This window comes from Malania oleifera, chromosome 6 (assembly GCF_029873635.1).
Source record: "Malania oleifera isolate guangnan ecotype guangnan chromosome 6, ASM2987363v1, whole genome shotgun sequence".
Taxonomy (NCBI): Eukaryota; Viridiplantae; Streptophyta; class Magnoliopsida; order Santalales; family Ximeniaceae; genus Malania; species Malania oleifera.
The window spans coordinates 28,268,208-28,294,984 of NC_080422.1; the positions used below are offsets into that span (position 1 = coordinate 28,268,208).

Consider the following 26,777-nt stretch of genomic DNA (forward strand, 5'->3'; position numbering starts at 1 on the left):
AAATGACACGATTAATTTTTCTTCTAAAAAATTGTACATTTAAAATACTTAAATGAAATTATTAGCGTGGGTTTTGACATGATTATACCATCTTTGCATACCAAACATGTTGAAATCCAAAATTATATGCACTATAAAGTTTGTTGACTAATTAAAAATTATCTTAATTGAATAATTTTTCATGCACATTAATGAAGTTCTTTATGAAAGCCAAATAATTTTAAATGAATTTTTGTCATAAATTGTTTTAGATGATTTAATTTTGCATACTTAGTGAGTATTGAGTAATCTCTGACTAATTGAATAATTGGTTGTAGAGATGACGAGTTTATAAAAAATAAAAATGTAAACATAAATTAACATGAGCGAAAAATTGTAGGAGTAAGAGTAAGAGAGAGAAGCCAAGTAGACCCTTCAGAGTTCAGAGAATCATAGGAAACTGCTAAACTATTTTTCTCTCATTAGCTCATCGATGGTTGATGCTTGATGGGAATGCAGATCCAAAGTCAACCGTTTAAGGGGTAAAAGTGTATATATATATTGAAATAAGAGGGTAGAACGGAATTGAGACAGAGATAAAGGGTTAATACGTAATTGTATGTAAAAGTTGATACGCATCTTCATCCTAATCACGTCATAGAACTGATAGGGAAGGGGGGTTGCTTGGTGGATCGATGATGGCTAAGTAGCTGACTAGCTGTTGTGTCAGCGTCCGTCTCAGTCCATTCCCTGCCTTCTTGTACTAATCGCCATTCCTCACTTACTCTATATTTCTCATTTCCGTCTCCTTTCCCCTTCTGATCTGCTCAATTTCCAGGCATCTTCTATTTTTCTTTCTATGTTTAATTGCTTCTTTCCTTTTTGATTTTTTCCCCTGTAATTTAGGCTTATGAGTATGTGTGTTTCTGTTCAATTGTAGTGTACCGCAGTGAGGAGAACCCATGGGAAGTGCATCGTCAAGGTTAACTCAATACGATATTGACGAAGTTCAGGAACACTGCAATAATTTATGTGGGTCTTCTTTTCCCTTCTCTGAACTTTCCTTTTTCTAGTTATATAAATAGTTTAGGCCTCAATTCTGCGTGTTTTGGTGTTGAACTCAGTTACCCAGCAAGAAATAGTGTCATTGTATCAGAGGTTTTGTCAGCTTGATCGAAGTGCCAAGGGTTATATATCTGCTGATGAGTTCTTATCGGTGCCGGAGTTTGCAATGAACCCACTTTCTCAGGTAATCCTTTTGGAGTAGATTAGTGGAGTTTTTATGGTTGAATGACTAATTGAGTTTATGGGTTGCTCAATGTTTGATAATTTGACAGATTGAGTTTGTGGGTCATTGCAGAGGCTGCTTAAAATGGTGGATGGGTTGAACTTCAAAGACTTTGTGGCTTTCTTATCTGCGTTTAGTGCTAAAGCTACAATGGATCAGAAGATTGAACGTAGGTGCCACTTTATATTCCAATTTATGAGCAGTATTTCTGTTTTATTGAGTATAAATTCTTTGTTATTCTGAGTGAGGACCCGAACGTGCTTGTAAACTAGGTACTTATTATTTATTTATTTATTTCTTGAATGGTAAATTCATTACTTAACAAACCTCTGGGATTGGTTATTGTATTAAACTGCCCAGTAATGTTGTGTTCTCCCAAAATCTATGTGGTATATTGGATAATTGAGTTCTTCGGTTTATAACACAGTACACGGGAAAGATAGATAGGATTTGATAGGGGTACCTATAGGGTGGTTGGGTTTGTGGTTTGGTATGGTAACCAGCTCACCCTGGCTCCAATAAGACGGACTTGGATGACTCTAGTTCGGACTATATTGCCATACCCAAATTGGATCTTGGGCTTGGGTGTGGACATCTTTCTTTAGTTTATGACCATTAGTTTAAGTCTTGTTCAGGGTTGGTTTCATCTTGACATCCTTCACTTGTTCTTTGGCCTCTTATTAGTGCCATACACATGTATGCACACACTTGCAGACAAATGCCCAGTTCAATTGTGTTGTTCAAGCAATTTGACTCACCATGCCTGTCAGATTGGTATTCAGATTATAGTTCTGAGGTTGGGGGTCAGCACTGTTTGTCCTAACACTTATATTTGGTTTGGACTCATAATATGCATCTTTTCCCTTGCCAGCCTCGTGACTCGAATTCATCTTTAAAAATTATTTGGAACTTAGGCATTAAATTTTAAAAAATCGGGAAAACGAGAGACCTAATTGTTGCTCAAATTTGACAAGAGAAAAACAATAAGTTGTGGGAGGAAAGAATTGGTCATGGAATATGTTCTCAATTTTTTTGTCTATATGTGATAAGATCAGGAAACTTTGCATAACATAAAGCTGCATATATTCCTTTCCATATTTATAGGGTGGTTGGGTTTGTGGGTTAATATGGTAACCAGCTCACCCTGGCTCCAATAAGACAGACTTGGATGACTGTAATTGGGACTAAATTGTCATACCCAAACTGGATATTGGACTTGGGTGTGGACATCTTTCTTTAGTTGAATACCATTAGTTTGAGTCTTGTTCAGGGTTGGTTTTGTCTTGACATCCTTCACTTGTTCTATGGCCTTTTGTTAGTGACATATACATGTATGCACACATTTGCAGACAAAAGCCCAGTTCAATTGCTTTGTTCAAGCAATTTGACTCACCATGCCTGTCAGATCAGTATTCAGATTATAGGACTGAGGTTGGGGGTCAGCACTGTTTTTTCTAAGACTTATATTGGGTTTGGGCTTAGAACATGCATCTTTTCCCTCACCAGCCTTGTGATTGGAATTCAGCTTTAAAAATTATTTGGAACTTAGGTTTTGGAATGGTGGTTTTTATTTCACTTTCAACTCTCAAAAGACAAGTACCATAAAAGTGTTTTTTTTTAGTATATATTGCGTACTTTTTTAGTGGAACTATTTTTTCCAAAACTAAGAAAGAATGTTTTGGGTAATTGTAGTGTGATATTAACATTCTAATAGCTATGGTGCCCCAGTTATCTTCAAAGTTTATGATTCAGACTGTAATGGGAAAGTGTCGTTCGATGACATACTAGAAGTACTACGTGATTTGACTGGTTCATTCATGTCTGATAAGCAAAGAGAGGTATTGCTAAAGTTACACTTATTTCCTGCCTTGCTTTCATAGATGAATCATATAGCTGAACATATGCATTTCTGTAAGCATTACCTTTAACTGTGGTAATAAAGTTCATAGTGCATTGAGATAATTTTTCAAGAAATAAGACCTTCCTTTTTGCTTATTTCATTTATATGTATCCACCATGATAATTTTTTCAAGAAATAAGACCTTCCCTTCAAACGCAAGGGTGGCAAAACTTACAGAAAAAGCATGAGTGCTGGTCCTGCATTATTTAATTGCCAATGAATAAGTTGAGGTGTTGACCCATGCTGAATTTAAAAGTCAAATATTTAATGGACAATGATTTTGATAGTACACAAACGACTAAATACCCAACACAACGCAGGGGATATTCTTTGACCATGGGTGCAGCAATGCAGTGATTTTTTTTAGTCTAATCATGTGCTTTTTTCCCTATCTCTAATCAAATGATTAAAAAAAATTGCATATCACTTCACCGAGCCTTTACTGTACCATTTTTGTAAATCTTGTTATGGAATTTTCATATTGTATGATTATCTCATACAAACTGTTATTTTACATATTAAACAAAAGTACACTAAGTTTGAACGAAGATTAATAAGTTAACTAGGGTAGATAAGTAGCCTTGACTAGAACAGAAATCATATTGAAAAGGGGAGTAAGAGAGGAAATTGTTGCAAACTGTTAAAACTTATTCCTTTATATGTTTTAGAATGCTCACATGTAAAATGCCTTTTGAAGTTATTATTGTTGCTTGATTGAGGTTCTCAAGCTAAAATGCTGGACAAGCAGATTTAATGGTTGAATGTGAATCAACATGAAGCATTCATGTTGCACATTCCCTTCTAATTTTTCCCTTTTGGGCTGGGACTTTCATTTGTATTATATGGTAAACTGTATTATGTCCCCACGATATTTTTAATTAGATGGATTTTTGTGGGATGGGTACTTGTTGCTTTTGGTCCCAAGTCTGATGACTTTGACGTTCTGGAATTTTTACTTCCTCCTTGGTTTGGCTTTTGAATTCTGTTTGCATTGCATGACTCCTAATGTTTCTAAAACAATGATTTTTTATTTTTTTTTAATCGCTATAGGAGTATTGATCCTAGAAAAATGGTTCCTTTTTGTTAATAATATAAATCAGGTAAAAGGCTTTCGATCTCTTTTTTGATTTCTCAACGACAATACTGTGTTCTCTTATTATGCATGATAAAGTTTTACATTATTTTATTTAAATGATTGCTTCTATAGTGTATAATGTTGTATATGTTGACTGTTTATGACTTTACGAGCACCAGTATGCTGCAGAAACCTATGGAGTGGCTTCAAAATTTAGGAAGTTTATATGTTCACCTGTATTTTGACATAAAATATGTAGTAGTTTCTGAAGTTAGGGGTATTAGGCTTCTGACTTGCACTGTCTTGCCTTCTGCAGCAAGTCTTGAGCCTAGTTTTGCAAGAAGCAGGCTACACAAGAGAGTCTTCTTTGTTGTTAGATGACTTCATTAAGGTACTTTACCTTCCTCTCTCTCTCTCTCTCTCTCTCTCTTTTGGTAACTGATGACTTTTCTTTTATACATAATTGAGGAGAAGAAAAAAGGTTTGAGGGGAATAAAGTTCAGGCAAGATGTGAACAAACATTACTTGCTTTATTATAGAAAATTGAAGCGTGTTGTTTTTTTTCTAAGCCTCAAAAGTGGGTGGAGTGAAGAATACCTTCTGGAATCTCTTGGGAAAAGAGCCAGGATAAAGTTGAAAGAGTTACCATGTTTGTTTCCTTGAAATCTGGTGGAGAATTTCTTATGAACTAAGATGTGAATTTTTTTATAAAACCATGCACTGGTCGATTTTTCCTAGTATCAGAAGTATAGTTGTCAAATCGAGATTCAGATTCAAATTGTGAATCGAAATCCCCCAATTTCATGAATCAATAATTGAGTCGAACTGTATGATTAGGTACAAAATTTGAAAAATCAATTCCAAATGACATGCACATATGTACAACATTCAAAATAGTAAAATATAGTATTAGTATACTGAATCAACAAATCCATGTCGCCAATTGGAATGGTGCTTGCCTTTGAGCAAGTTTTGTTAGTCAGGATCCTACCATGATCTATTTAACTCAAACATATTTTCATATAAAAAAAACAACCAGCCCTTCTAATATTCTATTATTATTAATAGTTGATAGTTGAATAGTTGATGCAATATAATAATAAAGTACTAAAGTATAAGTACTTATTGCAAGAATTACTTAGAATAAGTACTTGTATTAAGTCTAAGAGTTTAAGATACACTAAAAACAAGTTGACCCATTAAAAATTTTAAAAAATTAAAATTTATGTCTATGGAGTAAGTGTAATTGTGTAACATATTTAACAAAAAGAAAAATCATGCGCGTGCAGGGGAGGAATCAAGAAAAATTAATGAAAAACTGGACTTCATGGTTTTTAAGAGGATGAATCAACAAAAATATAAGAAAAATTTGAACTTTATGGTGTTTAACAAAAAAGATCATTTTTAATGCATTGGCTTTCTCTAACAAGTAAAACAAGAAGAAAAAGTAAACTAGAAACATTTTTAAAAAACTGATTAAAATATTAAAAAAAAACTAATAAAAGAAATGAAACTTTAAATACAGAGAAGGTAACCTAGTTGTGCACCTACAAATATGTAGTTGACAATGGTTTTCTTCTCCAGAGTCTGGTTTTCTTCAAATCTACCTGACGGTAGAATGCAGAAAACATAGAGTTGCAAAATGAGAAGGCCAAGAATCTTTTTCTTCACTGATCCTGAAAAGAATACACACAAACAGAGTGAAAGGGGAAAAAGTAGAAGAAGATAAAAGGCCTTTTAAATGGGTTTAAAAGGAGTTGGATCTGCCTGGAGCAGGATGTGACCTGATAGAGATGAATTGCAAGAATTTGTGATTTGTGCAATTTTGCAATTCTTGCCTGGGTGAATTGTTCAATTCTGATCAATTCAGGCACATTTGTGATTCTATCAAGCGATTCAGCTTGAAATATGTCTTGCTTGATACAAATTGTTGTACACTTCAAAAAACTATGTTCAGGAATTCAAGGAGAAAAGGTGTTGAAGCTAACTATGTGCCTTCTGAAGGGCCCAATGATTGGCAAAAAGGCGAGCCCCTTCTATCCAACAAACTCGGTGCATGCACATTCACATTTTAATGTTTGAAACTTAGCTACAAGTGTCCAAAATAAACTTCATTGCCCTAAAAACAAGATTGAGTTCAGCTCTTATGCTTTCCTGAGAACAGGCCTACAGCCCAGTGGTCTCCTCTTGGGGTTTGGGTGCCTGTTTGAAGGGATTGGGGAGTGTTGGAGGCTACTTTGGAAGGGCTGTACCCATGGCAGCCATTGAAAAAGCCCAGCATAACCACCCAAGAAGGGTGGAGGGGGTTCAGAAGGGTGAGATAGTGAAAATGGATTTGACAGTTCTATAATTTTTGGAGGATATTTTGTCTGATTGTGCAAATACAGAAAGAAGATTCATATTGTCTACACTTCAATTTTGTTGTAGTATTGAATGGCCTTCATATATCTAAATTCTAAACGGATAATATAACAGTATATTGTTGTGGACTTGATCAATCTAACCAGGGATGACATCATGAGAGTAGGCTGCCTGATGGTCTCTCTTTGCCCCAGCTATTTTTTTTTCTTCCTCAAAAGAAAGTGGGGAAACACAGGTGCATGCAAGCGCGCGTGCACACACACACACTCTAACCAAAGAAATTGAAAATGGATGAGAAGTTTCTGTTTCAAACATCAAGTTGCTTCTCAAATTACTTCTTGACTGGATACCAGAATCTGGGGCCTTAGCATTTGAAACTCTTCCTAGGACAATGGGCAGATGGGTATAGAAAGGAGATGGAGCCTTATTATGCCCATCTGCCTTTGATGAGTACTCCCATTGTGCCATTTCCATGGATGTGCTCTTAGCCACTCTTCAGACAAAGTAAACTTATTTTGAGCAAAGTAAACCCCCTTGTTTTTGCCCCGACATGAACAATGAATTTGAAGTTGAAATTCTTTATAGAAACTGGCTTTTATGAATATGTTAGCCTATCATCAAATTCTATATAGAAGATTGCATTTCCTAATCATGATTTCTCTTTATTGCTATACTATATTTACTTATCATTCTCTTTTGCCTCTGTTAAGATTTGATTAAAATGAATGACCTAACTTGAAGATAGGTCTCTCCCTTCATTTATAATAAAAATTAAATACATTCTAATGACAATAATGCCCTTACTAACACTCACTAATTAACATACTAACACACTTAATAATAATGCTAAAAGACATAAATAACCCCTAACACTCTCCCTCAAGCTGTAGCATAAATGTCATATGCTCCTAGCTTGTTACAAATGAATTTAACACGAGCACCCCCAACACTTTGGTAAACAAATCAGCAAGCTGCATATCTGACTTCACATAAGCAGTAGTAATGAGCTTTTGCGTAAGTTTCTCTCGAACAAAGTGACAATCAACTTCAAAGTGTTTCGTCCACTCATGAAAGATTGGGTTGGAGGCAATATGAAGAGCAGCTTGATTGTCACACATCAACTTCATAGGTTGACTCACAACACTTGTTGCAAAAGATATATCTGGCCAAGTGACTATTATAATTCAACTTTCCAAAAAGTCTTTGATATTGTCCAGGATTAGGTAGCAAATCACCCGTATCTAGCACTAACTTGCTGTTAGGATCCATGGGTTTTGTAGACACCCAATTTTGTCCAAGGCATTTATATAGCAAAATTTGTATTTTTTTTTTCCTAATTTAATTTTAGTGCTTTTAGGGGTCTTTTATTAGGCATAATTTCTCATTCAATTTTGAATTTAACATATGGTTTTGTAAATATTCATCACAATGAAAATGGAAAATATAGGGAAATTGGAAATAAGAAAAACTAAATACATGGAAAATGGAAAAAATTAAATACATTGAAAAGAAAAAAAAAACAGAAAAGGAAAAAAATGAAACAAAAAATTCAGTGGGCCAGCATCTACATACTTACACCTGCACACACACACACACACACACATGAGAATTTCAGTTAAAAATCAAAATAAAAACTAATTAGTTTTTAAAATTTGATTGAACAATTAAAAATTGATTAATCAATTTAGTTAATAAATTAGTTTTAAGTTTGATTGATCAAATCGAAACTTATTGATTAATCAAATTTAAATGAGGGTTCCTTCCTTAGATTATAAATAGAGATATTCAGAGAGTTGTGGAGGAGGAGAGAAATTGCTCATTTGAAAAAGAAATTTAAAAAAAGAATTGTGAAGAAGAGAGAATTTCGAGAAAGAATTGTGAAATGAAAATTGAGTGATTGAGTGAAGGCTTGGAAGAAAAATTGAAGATTGAAAGGTTCGAGTTGCTGAAATTGGGAAAAGCCTGACAAGTGGAGATCTGGAAGAGTTTTTTGGCAAATTGGAGAGTTAAAAAAAAAAAAAAAAGGTTGGTTCTTTAAATTTGATATTTGTTTAATTTTCTGATGTTATTGAGTTTAGGATTCTGTAATTTGAGTTTGAATTTGAACAGAGCTTTTAAATAGAAATCAATTTTAATAAACCTAATTATTCCTCTTGAATACTCCAAACAAGTTCAGGTATTTGGCCAATTCGAGAACTTGAATGCCTATAATCCAAATCTGAACACCCATATTTGAAAACCTAGACCCGGGTACTTGACCCGGATCTAATGACTTGGATCCAATAACTTGGATCAAAATACCCATACTTAACTTGGGTCAACCTAGCCTGGATTCGAGACCATGGACCCAAAGACCCAAGGGCCAGCTCAACTTGACTCGGACCCATTGATTTGTTGACTTGAGCCCATTCTCATATTGAACCCCGTTGGGCTCAGTCCAATTGGCCAAGCCTTATCTAATTTAAATAACCTTGGCCCAATTGTCTTAAACCAATCCAATCACCAAAACCAAACCCAACCATAAACCTAACCCTGGTTCAACTAACCTTGGAATCCCTTGTTTGGACTTCAAGAAAATCCACGGAAACAACCATTCGATTTGCAGAACAATCTAAAAGAAAAAAAATGCAAAAAAAGAAGAAGAAACTCATCTGCAAAATTTCGGTGAAGAGTTGGTGGCGAGTTCAAAATTTCACCTTCACAAGTCCATGTTTCAAGTTGCAAAAATAAGAAAGGAAAAATTAGAAAGAAATCAAAATTGAAATTGAAAAAGAAAATAGAAGAGAGAGAGAGAGAGAGAGAAAGAGAGAGAGAGAGAGAGAGAGAGAGATAGGATGGAGAGATACAGAGAGAGAGAGTAGATCAGAGAAAGAGAGAGATAGATTGGAGAGAGTGAGAGAGTAGATCAAAGAAAGAAAGAGATAGATCGGAGAGAGTGAGAGAGTAGATCAAAGAAAGAGAGAGATAGATCGGAGTGAGTAGGATCGAAGAGAGAGAAGGAATGGAGAGATAGAGAGAAAGAGAAAGGGAGATGCATAGATGAGAGAGAGAGAGAGAGAGAGAATGTTCGGGGAAGGGATAGAGAAAAAAAAAGAAAAAAAAGAAAAAAACATTCATATTAAAATTTTCAAATAATTAAATAAATAAAGTGAGATACATGTCACTGTACAGATGATGACGTCATGCTCACATCACCCAGCTACAATAAATTCAATAATAATAATAAAAATAAAATAAAATAAAAGATAATAATAAAAAATATTTATGCCATGTTTCATCACAGTTGGTTTACACGTGGCGGCCTTGTTCCCTAACCGAGCCAGCCCAGTTTGACTTGAGTTGATCCGTTGACCTTGATTCGGACAGGTTGGACCGGTTTGACTTCATTTAATCGCATGGCTCATTTTAAAAATTTTAATTTAAAAAAATTAGGAAAAAAGTAAAAAAAAAAAATCACAAAAAATAGGAAAATTTATTTTTAAAAATAAAAAAAAATATTTGAGTTATTTTTTACTAAAAGAACAAAAAAAAGAGGAAAAATAAATAAAATGAGAAAAAAATTCTTTAAAAATCCTAGAAAATTGCATGAGAATGCTAAAAAATTCAAAAATGTTGAACAATTTTGGGAATATTCGGAATATTTTTCGTTTGATTTTGATTAATTTGTTTGTTTAATTATTTCATGTTTAAATATATATATATATATATATATATATTCTATTTTATGTGTGTGTGTCCCAATAATTAAACAAAGGGTAAAGAGGTGTTTCAAACCTCACTTATATTAATTCTGAGAGGGGTTTATCTAATAAGATCCCCTCCTTTGGTGGTCTTATTAGACATTCATAAATCGCACCTTATTTCACATTTTCTATTAAAGTTTTAATATTTATTTGCTGTTTAAGGAGTTAATTAAAGATCATTAGATTCAATTTAGGTATAATTCATGATTAATTAGGTACCGTTCGTTCTAGGGTGTGTAGGGGAGCGATAGTACGTTTCTCTCGTATAAATGAACTCCCGATCCCAATTCTGGTAAATGAAGATCAAAACTACTGGTTATTTGACTTAAGATTAGTCTAGAGACCAATCAACAAGTAGTAATTAGGTGAACTAACGGCACCTAGGAAAAAAACAGGTTAGTGGCGACTCCATTGAACCTTTAATGTTATTATTCTTTGCCATTCTAGACCCTTCTCCTGGGCGTTGCGATAGGTTTATCAATCGGTTTAGATCCCAACAACCCAGTTTCATCCAACAGAACAACATACTTCCTCTGTGATAAAATAGTTCCCATATGAGATCTAGATAATTCTACAGCCAAGAAGTATTTCACTGGTCCTAAATCTTTGGTCTAAAACTTAGTCTGTAGAAAAAGTATGAGACTCTTAATTCCATTGTCATCATTACTTATAATAACAATATCATCCACATAAACAACAAGAAGGATCTTACCTGATGAAGTATGACGATAAAACACGGAATGATCCATAGTACACCGTTGAAGACGAAACTCAAGTACTACAACACTGAAACAACCAAACCATGCTCTGGGAGATTGATTAAACCATACAGAGCCTTCTTGAGCCAGCACACTAAGCCTGACTTCCCCTCAGCAATAAACCTAGGTGATTGCTTTATATAAACCTCCTCCTCAAGGTCACCATGCAAGAAGGCATTTTTCATATTTAACTGATGTAATAGCCAAGGAGATGAAACAAATGTACTGATGCAAGTTTGGCAACTAGAGAAAAAGTATCAAAATAATCCAAACCATACACCTGAGTGTAACCTTTAGCAACAAGACGGGCCTTTAGACGAGCCACAGAACCATTAGGGTTGACTTTCACAGTGTAAACCTAGTGACAACTAACCACAGACTTGTCAGGAGGAAGAGGTACCAAGGTACCAAGTCTTAACTACCATTGTCATGTAAAACATTCATCTCTTCAAACATAGCATCCCTCCACCTATAATGGGTTAAGGCTTCTGAAACAGATTTAGGAAGGGTAGTAGATGATAGAGCAGTAACTTAACAATAATAAGAGGGTGATAAGGAGTAATAACAAACATAGTTGGAAATGGATGTTGAGTACTTGTGCATTTAACATTTTGAACATCAATAGAAGGATCAACATCATGGGGAGTATGATCATCAGATGAGGAAACCAAAGGCATGGTAGTAGGAGCTAGAGGGGACTCTCTTCCTTGGATCCAAAGTTGTGAATACACCTGCAAATTAGGGTGATCATGACGATGAGAAGGAATCGAACTACATGGAGACTCATATGGTTGGTAAGACAAGGACAACAAAGTAGAATTTGGAAGATTAGGTAAAGGAAGAGACTCATTGAGTTTAGAAGCACTTAGTGACTGGGTGTAGTGAGGTGTAGACTCAAAGAAGGTGACATTGGCAGAAACAAAGAAGCGATTTAGCACATGACTATAGCAACGATATCCCTTTTGAGTATATGAGTAGCCCATAAAGACTTTTATAGCACGAGGATCCAACTTATCCACCCCAAGAGTTAGTTGATGAACAAGGATATACACCCAAATATACAAGGAGGGAGAGAAAATAAAGGTGAATTCAGAAAGAGAATGGAATAGGGAATTTTACCACTAAGAACCGAGGATAGCATTCTATTGATTAGATAACAAGTAACATCACTCCAAAATATTTTAGGAACATGCATTTGACAAAGTAAGGTGCAAGTGATTTCAAGAAGATGTCTATTTTTCCTCTCTATAACCCCATTTTGTTGAGGAGTGTGGACACAAGATGATTGGTGAACAATACCAAACTGAGTCATATAAGTAGTGAATTGTGCACTAAAATACTCTTTAGCATTATCACTTTGAAGTACTCGAATTGGCAAACCAAATTGAGTCTTAATTTTAGAACAAAAGATAAAAAATACATGAAATAACTTAGAACGGTCTTCTATTAAATATAACTAAGTCATTCTTGAATAATCATCCACAAAGGTTACAAAGTACTGGAAACCCAACTTAAACACAATCCTACTAGGACCCCAAACATAAGAATGAACTAACATAAAAGGGTTTGCAACCCATTTATTGACTTGGCAAGTAAAATGAACACGATGGTGCTTTCTTAACTGACAAGAATCACAATCGAGACTAGACACAGAACTCACACTAGGAACAAGACATTTGAACTTTTCCAATGAAGGACGACCAAGGCGACAATGAATTTGGAAAGGTGTGGCACCAACATTGCAAGCAGTAGAAGATAGCGACTCAAAGTGATAAGAGTCCACTAGCTTCACGCCCTCTACCAATTGTCTTCCTTGTCTTGAAATCTTGAATAACCATAGAATCAAGGAAGAATATCACTAAACGATTCATGGATTTAGTAATTTCGCTGACAGACAGAAGATTGAAAGGGAATTTGGGAACGTATAAAACTGAAGGAAGAGAAATAGAAGAAGTGGGATTTACTGTCCCAATTTCCTTTACTACAATGGTGGATTCATCAGCAAGAGTAACACAAGGTAAATTTGTAGGATATTGAAGAGTGGAGAAGAAGCTAGGTATACTTGTGATATGATCAGTGACAACGGAATCTATGACCCAAGGACTAGGATGAGAAGTAGTGGATGACAGACATATTGTGGGATCACCTGTTTGGGCAAAAGATGCAATGGGAAGATAAGCTTGTTGTGACGCTTGATACAGCTGGAACTTGGAATAGTCTTCCTCTAACATGGATACAATATGTTGACCCCCACTTAGCCCCAAAGGTGAGGAGTAGATGGTGGCTGCATTGGTTGCCCCCAAAGGTTTGAAATCGGTGGTGGCTGCATTGGAAACACATGAAGGTCTACCATGAAGATCCCAACATGTTCAATTGTATGATTATTCCGTCCACAATGAGTGCACTTGCGAGGAGTACCTCTATCTCGTCCGTATCTACCACTACGACCACTTGAACCACCTCGAAAACTTTTGTGGTTGTTTGGTAGAGAACTAGAATCACCATTTGTAGCAAAGACTGTCCTATCAGAGCCAGATGCAAAAGCAGGGGAATGCGTGCCAAAGAAAGCACAAAGGACACAAGAATAAACATCGGAAAATGATGGCAGCTCGGCACTACTAAGTATTTGGGACCAGACCGCCTCAAACTCGGGTCTCAAGCTTGCTAGAACACGAAGAACTGTCAACTGCTCCCGATGCTTCTGCATCTCACGAATGTCGACAATTATAGGTTGCAGGACATTAAGCTCATGAATATGCTTTATTGCTCACAACTGAATATATGAACGCTACCACTGCTCCAAAAAACTCACAAAGAAGCTGTCACAAATCCTGAACAGAGATTAATAGAATACAGCGAGTGCATGGTTGAAAAAGGTTGAATTTTTTAGCAAAAAACAGGCCTAACAGCTTGATAATATTGTCTAGAGAAGGAATCAGAACATGGCAGAGGAAAAAAATAAATTAAAATGTGGTTGAATTCATTCACTCTTCGGCACGTGGTGTCGGCTCTGCCGGCATTTGGCTGGTGCATGGGGACTCCTCTAGTGATGGGGTTTTGTGGGATTAGGCTTCAGGGGTTCTGTTTATTGGTGCATGGTTGGATTTGTGAAATAATGTTGGGTGGAGGTGGATCTGGGAAGGGCAGCCGTGGGAATGGTGGTTTCTGGCGACGGTTGAGGGGAATAGAGTTTAGTTGGATCATGCTCTGATACCATGTTAAGTTTTGATTGAAATGAATGACCTTATTTAAAGATAGGTTTCTCCCTCTATTTATAGTACAAATTAACTACATTCTGATGACAATAATACCCTTACTAATTCTCACTAATTATCATACTAACACATTTAATAATAACAATACTAAAAGACATAAATAACCTCTAACTCTTTATTGTAATATTTATTTCCAGGTTTAGGTTTTTTATTACAAAGTACCTGGATTTTGTTACTACGTCTCTTGGTTGCAGCATCTTATTTTTAATATGCATATCTAATAGCGTTGGAGTATCATTTACTGGTTTTTTAAGGACTTGCAGGACGTGTGCTAATTATCAATTGTGACATTTTGAACAGTTTATAATATTTCTTAGACTTATGAGAAAATCAATGGATCTATACCAGGCTAGGACCATCTGATCTGGTCTGCTTTGTCCTAGGGATCCCTGAAGCACTTCCACAATCTCTCATGAAGGACAAGTGACCTAAAAATCTTATATTATAAATTATACTCCTGCAAATCTTATATTATGAATTATACTAGGCCTTTTTCATTTTTTTTCTACTGGGTTTGCTCCAAGGAACACAAATGATTCAGATTACTAAAAGTTTTAATCCTCTGCTGCTTGATACACTTCTGTTTTTGTTCTTGTTTTCACTTCCCCCCCCCCCCCCCCCCCCCCCACCCCTTTTTTTTCTTTGTTTATTTTACTCATCTTAAGTTCTTTCATATTTTTGTTGTGCGCACGATGACTTGCTTTTCAGATCTTTGCAAGTTCAGGCCTAAAAATGGAGGTAGAAGTTCCAGTTGACTAAAGCTCGTTGGTGCTCCTCTGTTGTTCAAGTTGAACTGTGAAGCGAGCGCTTTCAACTGTCTTTCTGTAGAAATATTAAAATTGTATGAAAGCACTGTATTATAGTTTGTTTTATTCTTTTTTGTTTTTCAATGTAAAGAATCTCAGCAAACAATAAGGAATATGGAAACCTATGTTTGACAATAAAATCTCAGGTTCTCTTTGAGCAGTGTCAAATGTTTTTCATTCAGCTGTTGAAATGTAAATGTGATTCTAACGTATCTTAAACAATATTCGTGCTAATCACAGACTTGCTCGCCCATGTGTTTTGGCCCCCAACAAGAAATATTTGGAGGACTGACACATTCTTTCCTCCTAGTGTTGGATTATATCATCATTCAGTCGGGCAGTTGGGAAAATTGCTACATCTGACCGGAGCAGGACAAATAGGTTCTAGGGCTCTAGGATGGGAGAACTGTGATCAGGTCCAGAGTGTAACTTAATATTTGGTACGCCAACAGCGGCATGAAGTAACAACGGTAAAAATAATTGCATCATTATGATCATGTAAAAAAAAGGAAACGGTTGATTCTATTTTATTTCATTCATTTCATTGGTACACTAAATGCATGAGTGCACTGCAACATTGCCTTGTTGGGGGAAGGAAAACTCTGAGTTTTTTCCTAGTTTTAACTTTTTTAAAAAATATATATATTAAATAATATCCTATTCTGAGAAGTATTTTCCAGAATGATTCGTAATTTCGCTGGATCAAGTAGCGATATTTATCACGTGTTAAACCCAAGATAAACATAGGCAAATCTCGCTACTTCGTCTTGTGAAATTTTTCTTGACACGTGTTTAGATAAGATTGAGCTGTCATTTAAATCTCGCTACACCAAGTAGCGAGATTTGCCTATATCTTAATTTTTTGTGTTCTCCTTGTTTATTTTTTTTATTATAATAATGATTAATTAAATTATTGGCGGGAAGAATAATTTTTTAATTTAAATTTTCATATAGAATAAATTACATTTTGTAATTTAGTTAAAAATGTTCTTTTTATCATAAAATAATATAGTAGTCATATATTATAAATAGACACTAATAACAAGATTATATTTAATTAAATAGAGAAATCTTCTATTATTTTAATTGAGTAGAAAATATTTAAATATTAATTAAAGATAATTATTATTGAAATTGTTAAGTAAGAATCTTAATAATTATAATTTTTTTATCTTTTATTATTTCTTCTAGCTTCCTTCCCTTCCACAAAATCTTAGATACAAATAGAGCTTAACAATTTTGTCCATTCAACTGTCACAACAGATAAGGGAAAATGTCTTTTGTCTTGTTCAATAAATCCTCAGTCAGCAGACTTCTCTCTTTTTTAACCGTCATATTGACCAGATCATCCTCTGTTATTTCTATGAAGTTGTTAAAGTTTGCAGTTTACAACATGTGACAACTTGTGTGCTTCTGTTCAGTTATCTATTTTATATTTACTCTGTTTTATGTTCTTGGTGGTAGATATCTCAAATAAACCTGACCTTTATAGAAATCATTTACAACTATAGGAAGCAACCACACTATAAACCACAAGTTTTTTGTAGTGTGTTTGTTGATTGGGCATCAACAAATCGTAGTGGGGTAGTTTTCTCAATTTTATCTCTTAAGCTCTTAGTTTTCCATGAAAGATTGAATGTTTGAATGGTTTGGAAACAGAAAAGTGGGCAGGTGCACATTGATGTTATCTCTTTTTACAATGAAATATTTATTCTCGCTGGAAAGCCTCTGCTGGTGGAGCTTGGACCTGCAAGAACAGTTCAAAAACCTCATCGAGTTCCAGAAGCTAATAGTAAGAACGATGGAATACCCTTTACTTCTATTTTATTATAATTCACATTTTTTTTTTTTTATGTGATGCCATTGCAAGTGCCTTTCCTGCAAGCTAATAGCCTATGGTCCTTTTCTTTCCTGGGCAATTAGGTCAATGTCCTAGATTACCCAAGATATCTCCATTTCCAATTCTCCTTGATATGTCGCCAAAGAAAGTATATGTCCAATCTGGTATATCCCATAGAAGCCCGCCTTTCGTATCCAATCAACAATGTGGGGGTCTGCGCCTATCCTGTCGTGTATGACCTATGTGCCCCCTTAGCAATATAAGACGTCAGAGTGCGAATCAGTCCATGCCTGGCTGGACCAGTGACGATCGCCCATCGTCAATACACTAGAAATCAGATGGCCCTAGATCGATCCTGACAAAAGGCACCAGTGAAATACAGTCAATATAATAAGGAAGTGTGGACGTGTGGTAGCACCCCGAAGCATTCCTTCACCTTTTGTACGACAATTAAAGGCAATAGTAGGACTCTACACAAACCCCTATAAGTGATAGGTTAGCGCGAAGGCCCAGCTGCATCCCCGGGTTGTGTCTTTCTTGGACACCTCGTGCGGTTATGTCTTTCTTGATGACATATGCTACACGTGATATTCTTCCTACCTTCCTATGCGTCCATCTCGTTGTGTATACGTGAGCTCTTAGGCCGACCTTTATGTCGAGTATATGCAAGATTTACCTGCAAATTTGGCAACGAGGATGCTGACCAATATGCCTCGTGCATAATCGGATGAAAATTCGCAGCATATGTCACATAGTGCTCGGCAGTGCTCCAACATGACTCAACATACTGGTTTGCGTTCAGTCGTGTCTCCGCATATGCAACGAGAAGGTGGGAGCAGGGAAAGTGTAAAGCTTGCCACTTCTCACACGAGCATTCGCGTCTCTAGATGCTCAAAGTTTGGACATTATTCCCTTTACATGGCCCCAATTGTGTGGTTGTGAGGCTAAAACTACCCCTTGACCGGTTGAATATCGTGACTCGATGTCCAATCGCCTTTAACTTCCTCCTTTCCATTGTTAGCAATATATGCGTAGTTAATGCATTTCCTCCAAATATTGCGTTACGAGCAGCCTCCCGTCGGCTATTGAAATAATGTGCAACCCGATAAAATGTTAGTTGCACAAGGGCCATTATTGGAAGGCTACTAGCGCCTTTCAGGGCAGCATTGAAACATTCCACAAGGTTAGTGGTCATGTTCCTACACCATCTTCCACCGTCGTGGCACTGAGTCTACATATGAGGAGGGATCTGATCGAAAAATGACTTCGCTAGTTCCTCACCCTCATCGAATATCCTCTCCATCCACATGTCAAATTTTCTCACCTGATGCTGCTTTCCCGCTCGCTCAGCCATACACTTAAGATTGACACTCCGTACTTTCGTATTAAAGTTGCTGACCATGTGTCGAAGGTAGAATCGGTGGTGGGCACGTGGTGGTTGCCAATCAGAATTGCGCTGCACTACAGCGAGAATGCCCGATATGATATAAGGCAAATGTCGTCCCTATCGGTAATGGAACGAAGACAACACAGAAATTAGGACCATGTGTCCAGGTTTCCTCTTGGACAATAGTGAATGTAAGGGAAAATATTTTCCTATTTGCATCCGAGCATGTTGCAATTAGGAGTTTTCCTTTGTACTTACCGTACAAGTGTGTCTCATCCACACATATGACGGGAGGGCAGTGACGAAAACCCTGAATAGATGTTGCAAACAACCAAAATACGGATACAAAGGTTGCGGTGTTCTCGCTACCTAGAACAGGAGTCCACTTCCACCTTACTATAGTCCCAGGATTGTACGCGCTCATTGCTTCCATCCACTTCAGCAACGTTTGATAGGACTCCTCCCAATTGCCGAATATTTGGGAAATTGTCTTCTATTTGCCCAACCAAACCTTCTTATACGAGATCGAATATCCAAAGTGACGATTTATGAAATCCTTCAATGTGGAGATCGACGTCGATGCATCTCCCCTTACCATATTCACTATCTCCCTAGTAATGAGGGACGATGTGATTTGGTTATGGTCCTACGAGAGAAGTTTGTTCAAGCACGTGTGCGGACCACCATATTGGGTGATTTTGAATAATCGGTGTTTCATCCGATACATTGCACGCAATCTCCATCCGCAATCATGCTCCTTACACCTAGCAACCCATATGTCTAGGGTAGATCACACAACGTGGAAGTCATGGCGGGTTCGAGCATGATACGTTCGTACTGCTGTGATCAACTAATATTTCGACCCGAAGAGCATTCCCCTCCTTAGCTCGGAGGATTCATCCCAAGGAGTCACACGTATTGGAAGCGCATCAACAGCAGTTGAATCTACAACATCTACATCAATATGACAGTACATCGGAGGCTCGTCCATGAACTGGGCATCGAACGTGGCATCATCCATTTCACGTGGGGTTGGGTTCACATCATCGGGGAACTCATTTAACCCTTCACCCGTTTCCTGCTCGTACGTGTCTTCATCTTGAAGATTAACATCATTCATAATGTTCATTCCATCGTCCAATGCTTCGTTCGAAATGGCGAACAACGATCTTGGACCCTCTGTCGGGACTTCTTCACAACTTCCTCGTGAATACATGTCAAGAATAGGTGTTTCGTATGTCGGCGGCTCGAACGACGATCCTAGATATTTGTTCAAATCTATAATAGGCATACCGCCAACCTCCACACTCATATTAATATGATGTGTTTGTTGGGTGTCTTCCTCCACTTCATCTAAATGCTTGGCAGGCTCCTCTGGCTGCCTAACTGTGGTACACCCATTTGAAAAAATGGTTTCAACATATAATTACACAGTTAAATATGTTGAACTTACGCACTATGTGTCCAACACAATGCGTAGACTATAATCATCAGATATGGGAACAATCTTGTAGAGCACTGTATTATTGAATCCTCGCAAAGGGTATCTTGCAGCTACCCGCAATACATATTGATCTGCATCAATATGCAAATATTTGTATATCATCGTATACAATTTATTTAATTTATAACTAACACCATCTGCTTCGGTTATAATGTCCCCTCTATATATAACAATATCGTCACCAGAGCACTGCTTGAACTTCCTGCCATTTAGATCGGCGCTCAAAAAGAAAAGATACCTACGCAAAACAAAATTATATGTATAAGTGATATGTGCTACTTATAGTAATCAAGAATTAATTTCATTAAGTATACGAGATAGTATAAGCATCCTTTTAACGCAACTACACTAGTTATCTATTATTCGGATTTTATTTTCTGACTAGTGCAATCTTCCCTATATGTTCATGAGCATGCAATCTTCCCTATATGTTTCACTAATCATTTCAAAAATATTTTTACATGCATTTAATTATTTTCATCTTAGTACATGGTTAGTTTTCTATGAAAAGTTCTACCGAAATTTCGGAAATATGCCATCTGTAATTTTAACATTTTTCCATTTTTACCATGTCCCTGAAACGTTTGCAAGCAATGTAATAATTTAGTTTGAGCTTGCGAGAACCTATAATATCTACCAGCATGCAATTCACATCACTACATCGACCATGCAGAAGGCATTCAGATTAAATTGTCACCCAGTTTACAAATCAAATTGAAAGAATACAATCAAAATATAATTATGCCCCCATATGCGAATGATTATGCAATGGTTTCGCCAGTGACGACCATAGCTTCGTTAAACCAGAGGTTAGAATTCCAACGTCAGATTACGGGTATCCGCTATGATATTGAAACCGATAAGAGTATGAAAATATGCAAATGATTATGCCTGAATTAAGATTTTATCATCTAACTAGTGCAATCTTACCTATATGTTTCACTCATCATTTCAAAAACATTTTTGCATACATTTAATTGTTTTCATCTTAGTACATGGTTACTTTTCTGGGAAAAGTTCTATCAAAATTTTGCATTGGCTTTGAAGAGGCAGCTGGTCTAGGAGAAGATTCATTACTTGGTCTCTTTATGGCGCATTGGCTTTGAATGCTTTGAGTGAGCTTTTTAGAAATTAAGCAAGATTGGAGGAATTTTTTCTCATTGATTTTTCAAAGTATTTTTGTGTGTTTTCAGTCACTTTTTTTTTTTGGATTTTTCCAAACTTTTTATAGGAGGTGTCTTATTCTCCTCTCTATAAATTATTCCCTTTCTAATGAAATCTCTTCTTTTTCTATCAAAAAAAGGAAAAAATAAATAAATTGAATCATAAACACATCAAACTAAACAGGTAGAAGAACCAAATTTAACCATAACAAATTGGACCCAAAACATATCTAAATCAAACCAACTTGAAAAAAACCTATCAAAATTTTAACCAAAAATTGCATGTTTGAGAAGTAGTATGGTTAAGACACCATTAAAAATTTAAATATTTAGAACTACATACTCCTTAAATTAATTAAGAACTAAGATCATTTAACACTTATCCCTTTCATTTTCAAGGTTTTTGTAAAGTTTCATACTTAACCGAGTCGAAAAATGTAATAACTAATTTGTCACTACACAAAGTTGGAATCTTCGAACTTCAGATTTTGAACTCGGCACAGTTTGAATTTTGTTGAATTTTAATTGATTGGCAGGCAAGGGAACACACTCTCACTCAAACATGAAATGAATCAAGTACATAAAAGTCCGCCAAATTAAATAACCACCATTTTTTTAGTGTTTTTTAGTTGAAATAATGAGTTTATAATTCATGGTTTTTTTCCACAATAAATGAGTTATATTTAAAATTAAAAGCCAATAAATGTTTCAAAATATTTTTGTATTAGGCTATTTGTTAAGTTTACAATTTTGACAATGCAAAGTTGACCTACCCAGAACACAACCAAACCCAACCAAACCAAACCTAAAAAATTAGTTCAGTTGGATTATGTTTCGATGATAGTTTAGGTAGCTTTTTTACAACCGAATTTAGTTGGTTTACTTCCAATTTATCATTGGAACCATTTTTAGTGCTACCATGACCCTAAAAAATAAAGCACAGTAAAAAAAAAAAAGTAGGCAATTTGCAAAATCAAATTCACAGTTCACCTAAAATCCTATTCGCCAGAATATACTGTTGTCTACTACAAGAGGTTCTCTCACTACCACACGAGAGCTCCTCCAGTGGCACTCAAGAGGCATTAGTAGGATACTAACATTTGCATCAATCACCTCTAGTCTACTAATTTGCTCAAAATCAAGCAACTAGTAACCACACAATGCAGTGGCAGTTTTTTTTTTTATAATAAATTAAGTTCAAACTGAAATCAAATGCTCTTTAAAAAAAATGAAATAAAGGTCTTACCTCAATGGGGTTCTGGATGCAGCTTCCAAATGAGAAACCAAAACCAAAGTAGTAAACTCTGAATCTATAATATCAATTTTGAATAGAGAAGTGCTTCAAGTAAATTTGAAAAATCAATGAAAATATAAAATATTTTGGGTAAGAAAAGCATACCCTATTCCTCCGAGTTTTATAGTTACTTGAGTTCAAACGGTAACTTGCCCCACCAATGGCAACCTGCTAGCCTTTGCCGTCCTCCTCTTGCCAGAAGCCCTGCTCTCTGCAACGTCCGTTCGTGAGTGAAGAGAAGGAGAATGACCGGTTTAAGCTAGTCAAGCAAAATCTCGCTAGACGAAGTAGCGAGATTTGCCACGCGAAACACAGCGAACGACTGTTCCATTTCCCAGACAAATCTCGCTACTTCGTCTAGCGAGATTTGCCTTGACAAGTGTCAATACTCGAGTGCCCGACTCCTTTAAATCAGCTACTTGGTCTACAAATTTTGCTGGACCAAGTAGCCAAATTACGTCAGAGTCATTTTGGGAAATATTTCTCTAGAGTATTAAGTAATATATATATTTTTTAAAAAAGAATAAATTGGGAAAAAAAACTCGGAAAACTCCGGTTCTTAAAGGGGAAGGAAAGGGTCTGACTGTAATTTTCAGCTAAGGATTAGGATAATTTGCATCAGAGGGCCTGCTAAAGTGCAGGCATGTTTGCCGCTAAAAATAGTAATGACCCAAGATAGAATGGAGGTGTTCTCTGTCAAGTGCTTATCACTTCATCACAAACTGCCATTTCTCTGGCCAACTGCACGAAATTTCCTGCCAATGGTAATGGTCCAAAAGAGACAAATTTCAAGTGAAAGCATTCTTTATTCCTGCAAGTTGAACAATTTCCTATTATCTCTCTCTCTCTCTCTCGCTCTCCCTCTCCCTCTCCCTCTAATAAAAAGCAAACAGGAGAAGTTTTCAGGAGGGAGTTGGCTCTGTTATCTGCCTCTGGAGTCTGCAACCCTTGTCAGGTAAGCAACCATCATGCATTCACTTTCACTACTATCATGTTCAGCAGCCAACGCTCTGCTTCTCCTGTTAAAGAGTTCTTTAATGAGCTTCCCCACCAAGTTCATTCTTCGGAAAAAAAAATTTTGTTCTGTTAGTCATTTATCAAACTACTTGGAAGTGTGTGCTGGCAGTGCTGCTAACTGTGTTTAAAAAAAAATAAAAATAAAAAAGACAGCAAAATAGTTTCTTTTTCTTTTTCTATGGGACCTCTAGCTTCACTTTTCTTTTTTCACCTCTCTCTGAATTCTTGCTTTATCTTAGTCGGTTTTGCTGGTTGATGTTTTACTGATAATAAACTTGCTTGCTCTCTTGAGTTGGAAAAACTCACTTTGTCCATGGAGAAGCATTCAAGCATGAAGAACTCTAGGACTGAAAAAAGCAACATTCAGAATGTATATAATATTACTTACCCCACAGTAGCAAGAACTTCAGACAATTTTGTCATCAAAGAAAATGAAAACCCATTTCGTAAGAAAGATGAAACAATGAAAGAAGATGAAAGATGGTTATCTCGATACAAGCTGAAGGCGCCGGCCTCAAGTGACAAAGAAGATTCTTCATATTTAAGGGCTTCAGGATCAATTCCGGTGGCTGAAAGAGTGCCAGTTGATTGTTGGAGAGGCAAGGTTTGCAGTTATTCAGGTAAGCATAAGGTAGTGCTGCAGCCTGCTGAACTCAAACGGCTTAACAGCAGACTGCAACTGCTTGAAGAAGAAGCCAAAATGTTGAAGGCAGAATTCTTTGGTAGCATGGAAGAAAGAAAAGAGTTGATCAGTGAGCTTTATCAACAGTTTAAGGCCGTGCGCGATCCTCTTGGTAATGGAGTGATAGGAGAAACATCTCATGATGGGGTTCTAGAAATTAAGGTAATAGTAAATTATGTTTTAGAGCTCTTTGATTTATTTCTAATAATAATAAGAACAACAATAGTATATTTTTGGGGTTGTGAAAAAGTTCTTTGCATCTGATTTTTCCAAGGAATGAATACAAATTTAACTAATAAGTTAATTTCATGATCAACAAGAGGGCTTGCCTTCTTTATTACAGCTTCTCAGCAACAAAATGCAGCATAAATGCTTTTGGCAAATGATAACTTCAATGATGAATCCAAGGCTCGAAGAAGAGCCCAGAGCAAATCAAATATAAAACAATGAACTCTTTCTGATTTCCATCTAGGAAGTAATAGGAAATAACACATTATTTACACATCTATCAGTGAGGTTTCATTTTTCTGTCCGCTGGTGGATATTTAACTAACTGCAACGTGTGCTGTAAAAAACAGGAAGGAAGAATGGGGAGTGGTCTGTCACAAGTTCTATGTCAAGAATCAAATCCATCTCTTGTCACCAGAGACCTTAGAGTTAACTTGTTACCCTTCCAGGAAAGTGCTCAAGTTATGCATGCATTCTCAAACCAGTTGGGACAGGCATGATATTGAATTGTTGTCCCCTAATTTACTTTAGTAGGAACAGATTTCTTATGTACTTTCTGAGTTATTTGGCACTGCCTCATTGCATTCATGGGAAAGAATGCTAGTAAAGCTAAACAATGCCTCTCTTTTGTATTTTTATTGTTATTTATTTGGTTGGTAGTGTGGTGATTTAGAAAGATTAGGCGTTGGGAAAAAACTGAAATGCTAAGGGCTTCTCTTTAATTGCAAAAAATAATTTTTAGTTGTAGTTTTCTAAGTAATTTAAAATTCTCTATTTTTCCAACATCTAAAGTTCAAAACCATCTTTTTGTTCTTTTCCCAATTCTCCATATAAATGTTTGAAATCTGAAAACAATGAGACATTTTTTATTTTAATTTTCATAAAATTAAAAATTAAAAATTAAAAATAAAAATTGTTCTCCACAGCTAAACAACCCCCAAGATTGCATTTGAGAACATAAATTAAGCCTTATGTTTAGATTTGTGTAAATTTAGATAGAAGTTAATACAATTTTCTGCCATATATTTTTTCTAGATTCACACTAACTTCATATCCAAAATCATGACTTCAACCCTCAAGTACATTCTTAAAGAACAACACTTGCATCATACTAGGAGACAATTCATCTCCCTAAAATTTTAGGGCATGTTTAGATTTGGAAAACATGTTCCGTTTTCAAATTTTTAGTTTTCCAAAAAAAGAGTGAAAAAGGAAAAGTCATTAATAAATGATAAGGTGAAATAATCTTAGTTAAGAGATAGTGCTAGTGTGTACTCTAGTGCACCCTAAGACGATACTTCACACCGTCCACACACACACGCGCGCGCGTGTGGCGTGGGCTGTAGGGTGCTAGTGGTGCATTTAGTTGGCGCACAAGCACTTAGCACTTTGCATGCTTACATTGTTGCGAAATCATGACCATTAATCATGATCGGATGACTTAAAATTAATCTTATATTTTTATAAGATCAAGTGATGCGATCTGAACTGTATAAATAATCTAACGGTTAGAATAATTGACTTTTCATAATGGCTCAACCAGGGCATGACCAATTTGATGCCTAGTGTGACAAGGTCGACGCTTGGTGCGATTTCAGAAATTTGCTTTGCGAATGAACATATGCAACCTTTCGGAGAAGGTATAATTCTGTCTATTTAAAAACAGAATTCACTCCAAGAATGATATAGAAAATTCGTCATTCTCTCCTTCTCTTTTCTCACATAAAATATTCATAATTTATATCTTCTTGAAATCTGGGTTCTATTTTCTATAGAAATAGAATTCTAGAAATTTATTTCAGATTCTTCTAAGGGTGTTTGTGATCAGTTTTCGTTTGTGTAACGCAAACTGATATCAGAATTATATTCTGAGTTTCATTGTATCTTGGAAATGTATTTGATGACTCAATACACACCGATCTAGTGGGGGCAAAATAATGTTTTAAGGAAAACGACGTTGTAACGTGCCTTGAAATGTTTTCCGTTCTGCAAAATTTTCTTTATTTAATTCTTACAATCTTAAAACTTTATTATCAAAATGGCTGGTTTTCAACCTTAAGGGAATTCTGTGTGGATTTTGTCAAATTTGAACGATTTGATGGAAGCAACTTCAGGCACTGGAAGAAAATGATGCTCTTTCTTCTTACATGTCTCAAAGTGGTATATGTTCTAACCACCCCCAAATCTTCTGTGAATAAGAATGAGACTTTGGATCAAGAACGTGCAAGGATCAAATGGGAGCAAGATGATGAAAAGGAAGGTGTATTCCCAAGAGGCGGGGGTGAATTGGGAATTTAAATTTCTTTATACCCTCTTTAATTAATTCTTTCTTAACTCTTTTTGGTTTCAGCAAACACACATACAAAGTTGGTTCACAATTACAAGTTCAGGAAAAAAATTAATTTAGTTATAAACCTTTATGAATGAGAGTTCTAACTTGAATACTTCTTTAAGCAATTTAGTTCAACCAACCAAGA

The 26,777-nt window shown here is 36.0% G+C and overlaps 1 protein-coding gene across 6 annotated transcripts; it reads left to right on the forward strand.

Annotated features, from left to right (window-relative positions):
• The first annotated feature begins 416 nt into the window (after positions 1 to 416).
• On the forward strand, positions 417 to 15,353 carry LOC131156992 (uncharacterized). Of its 6 annotated transcripts, none has more exons than XM_058110794.1 (7): positions 417 to 817; positions 920 to 1,011; positions 1,104 to 1,228; positions 1,340 to 1,436; positions 2,996 to 3,105; positions 4,559 to 4,633; positions 15,088 to 15,353. In XM_058110794.1, the coding sequence occupies exons 2-7, from the start codon at positions 942 to 944 to the stop codon at positions 15,136 to 15,138; spliced, it is 528 nt and encodes a 175-aa protein (XP_057966777.1). In that variant the 5' UTR covers positions 417 to 817; positions 920 to 941; the 3' UTR covers positions 15,139 to 15,353. The 6 variants fall into 6 exon arrangements, with proteins under 6 accessions (XP_057966777.1, XP_057966778.1, XP_057966780.1 ...); XM_058110795.1 differs by having other exon boundaries at positions 561 to 739; XM_058110797.1 differs by lacking the exon at positions 15,088 to 15,353 and adding an exon at positions 6,200 to 6,711 and having other exon boundaries at positions 604 to 739.
• Positions 15,354 to 26,777: the final 11,424 nt, after the last annotated feature.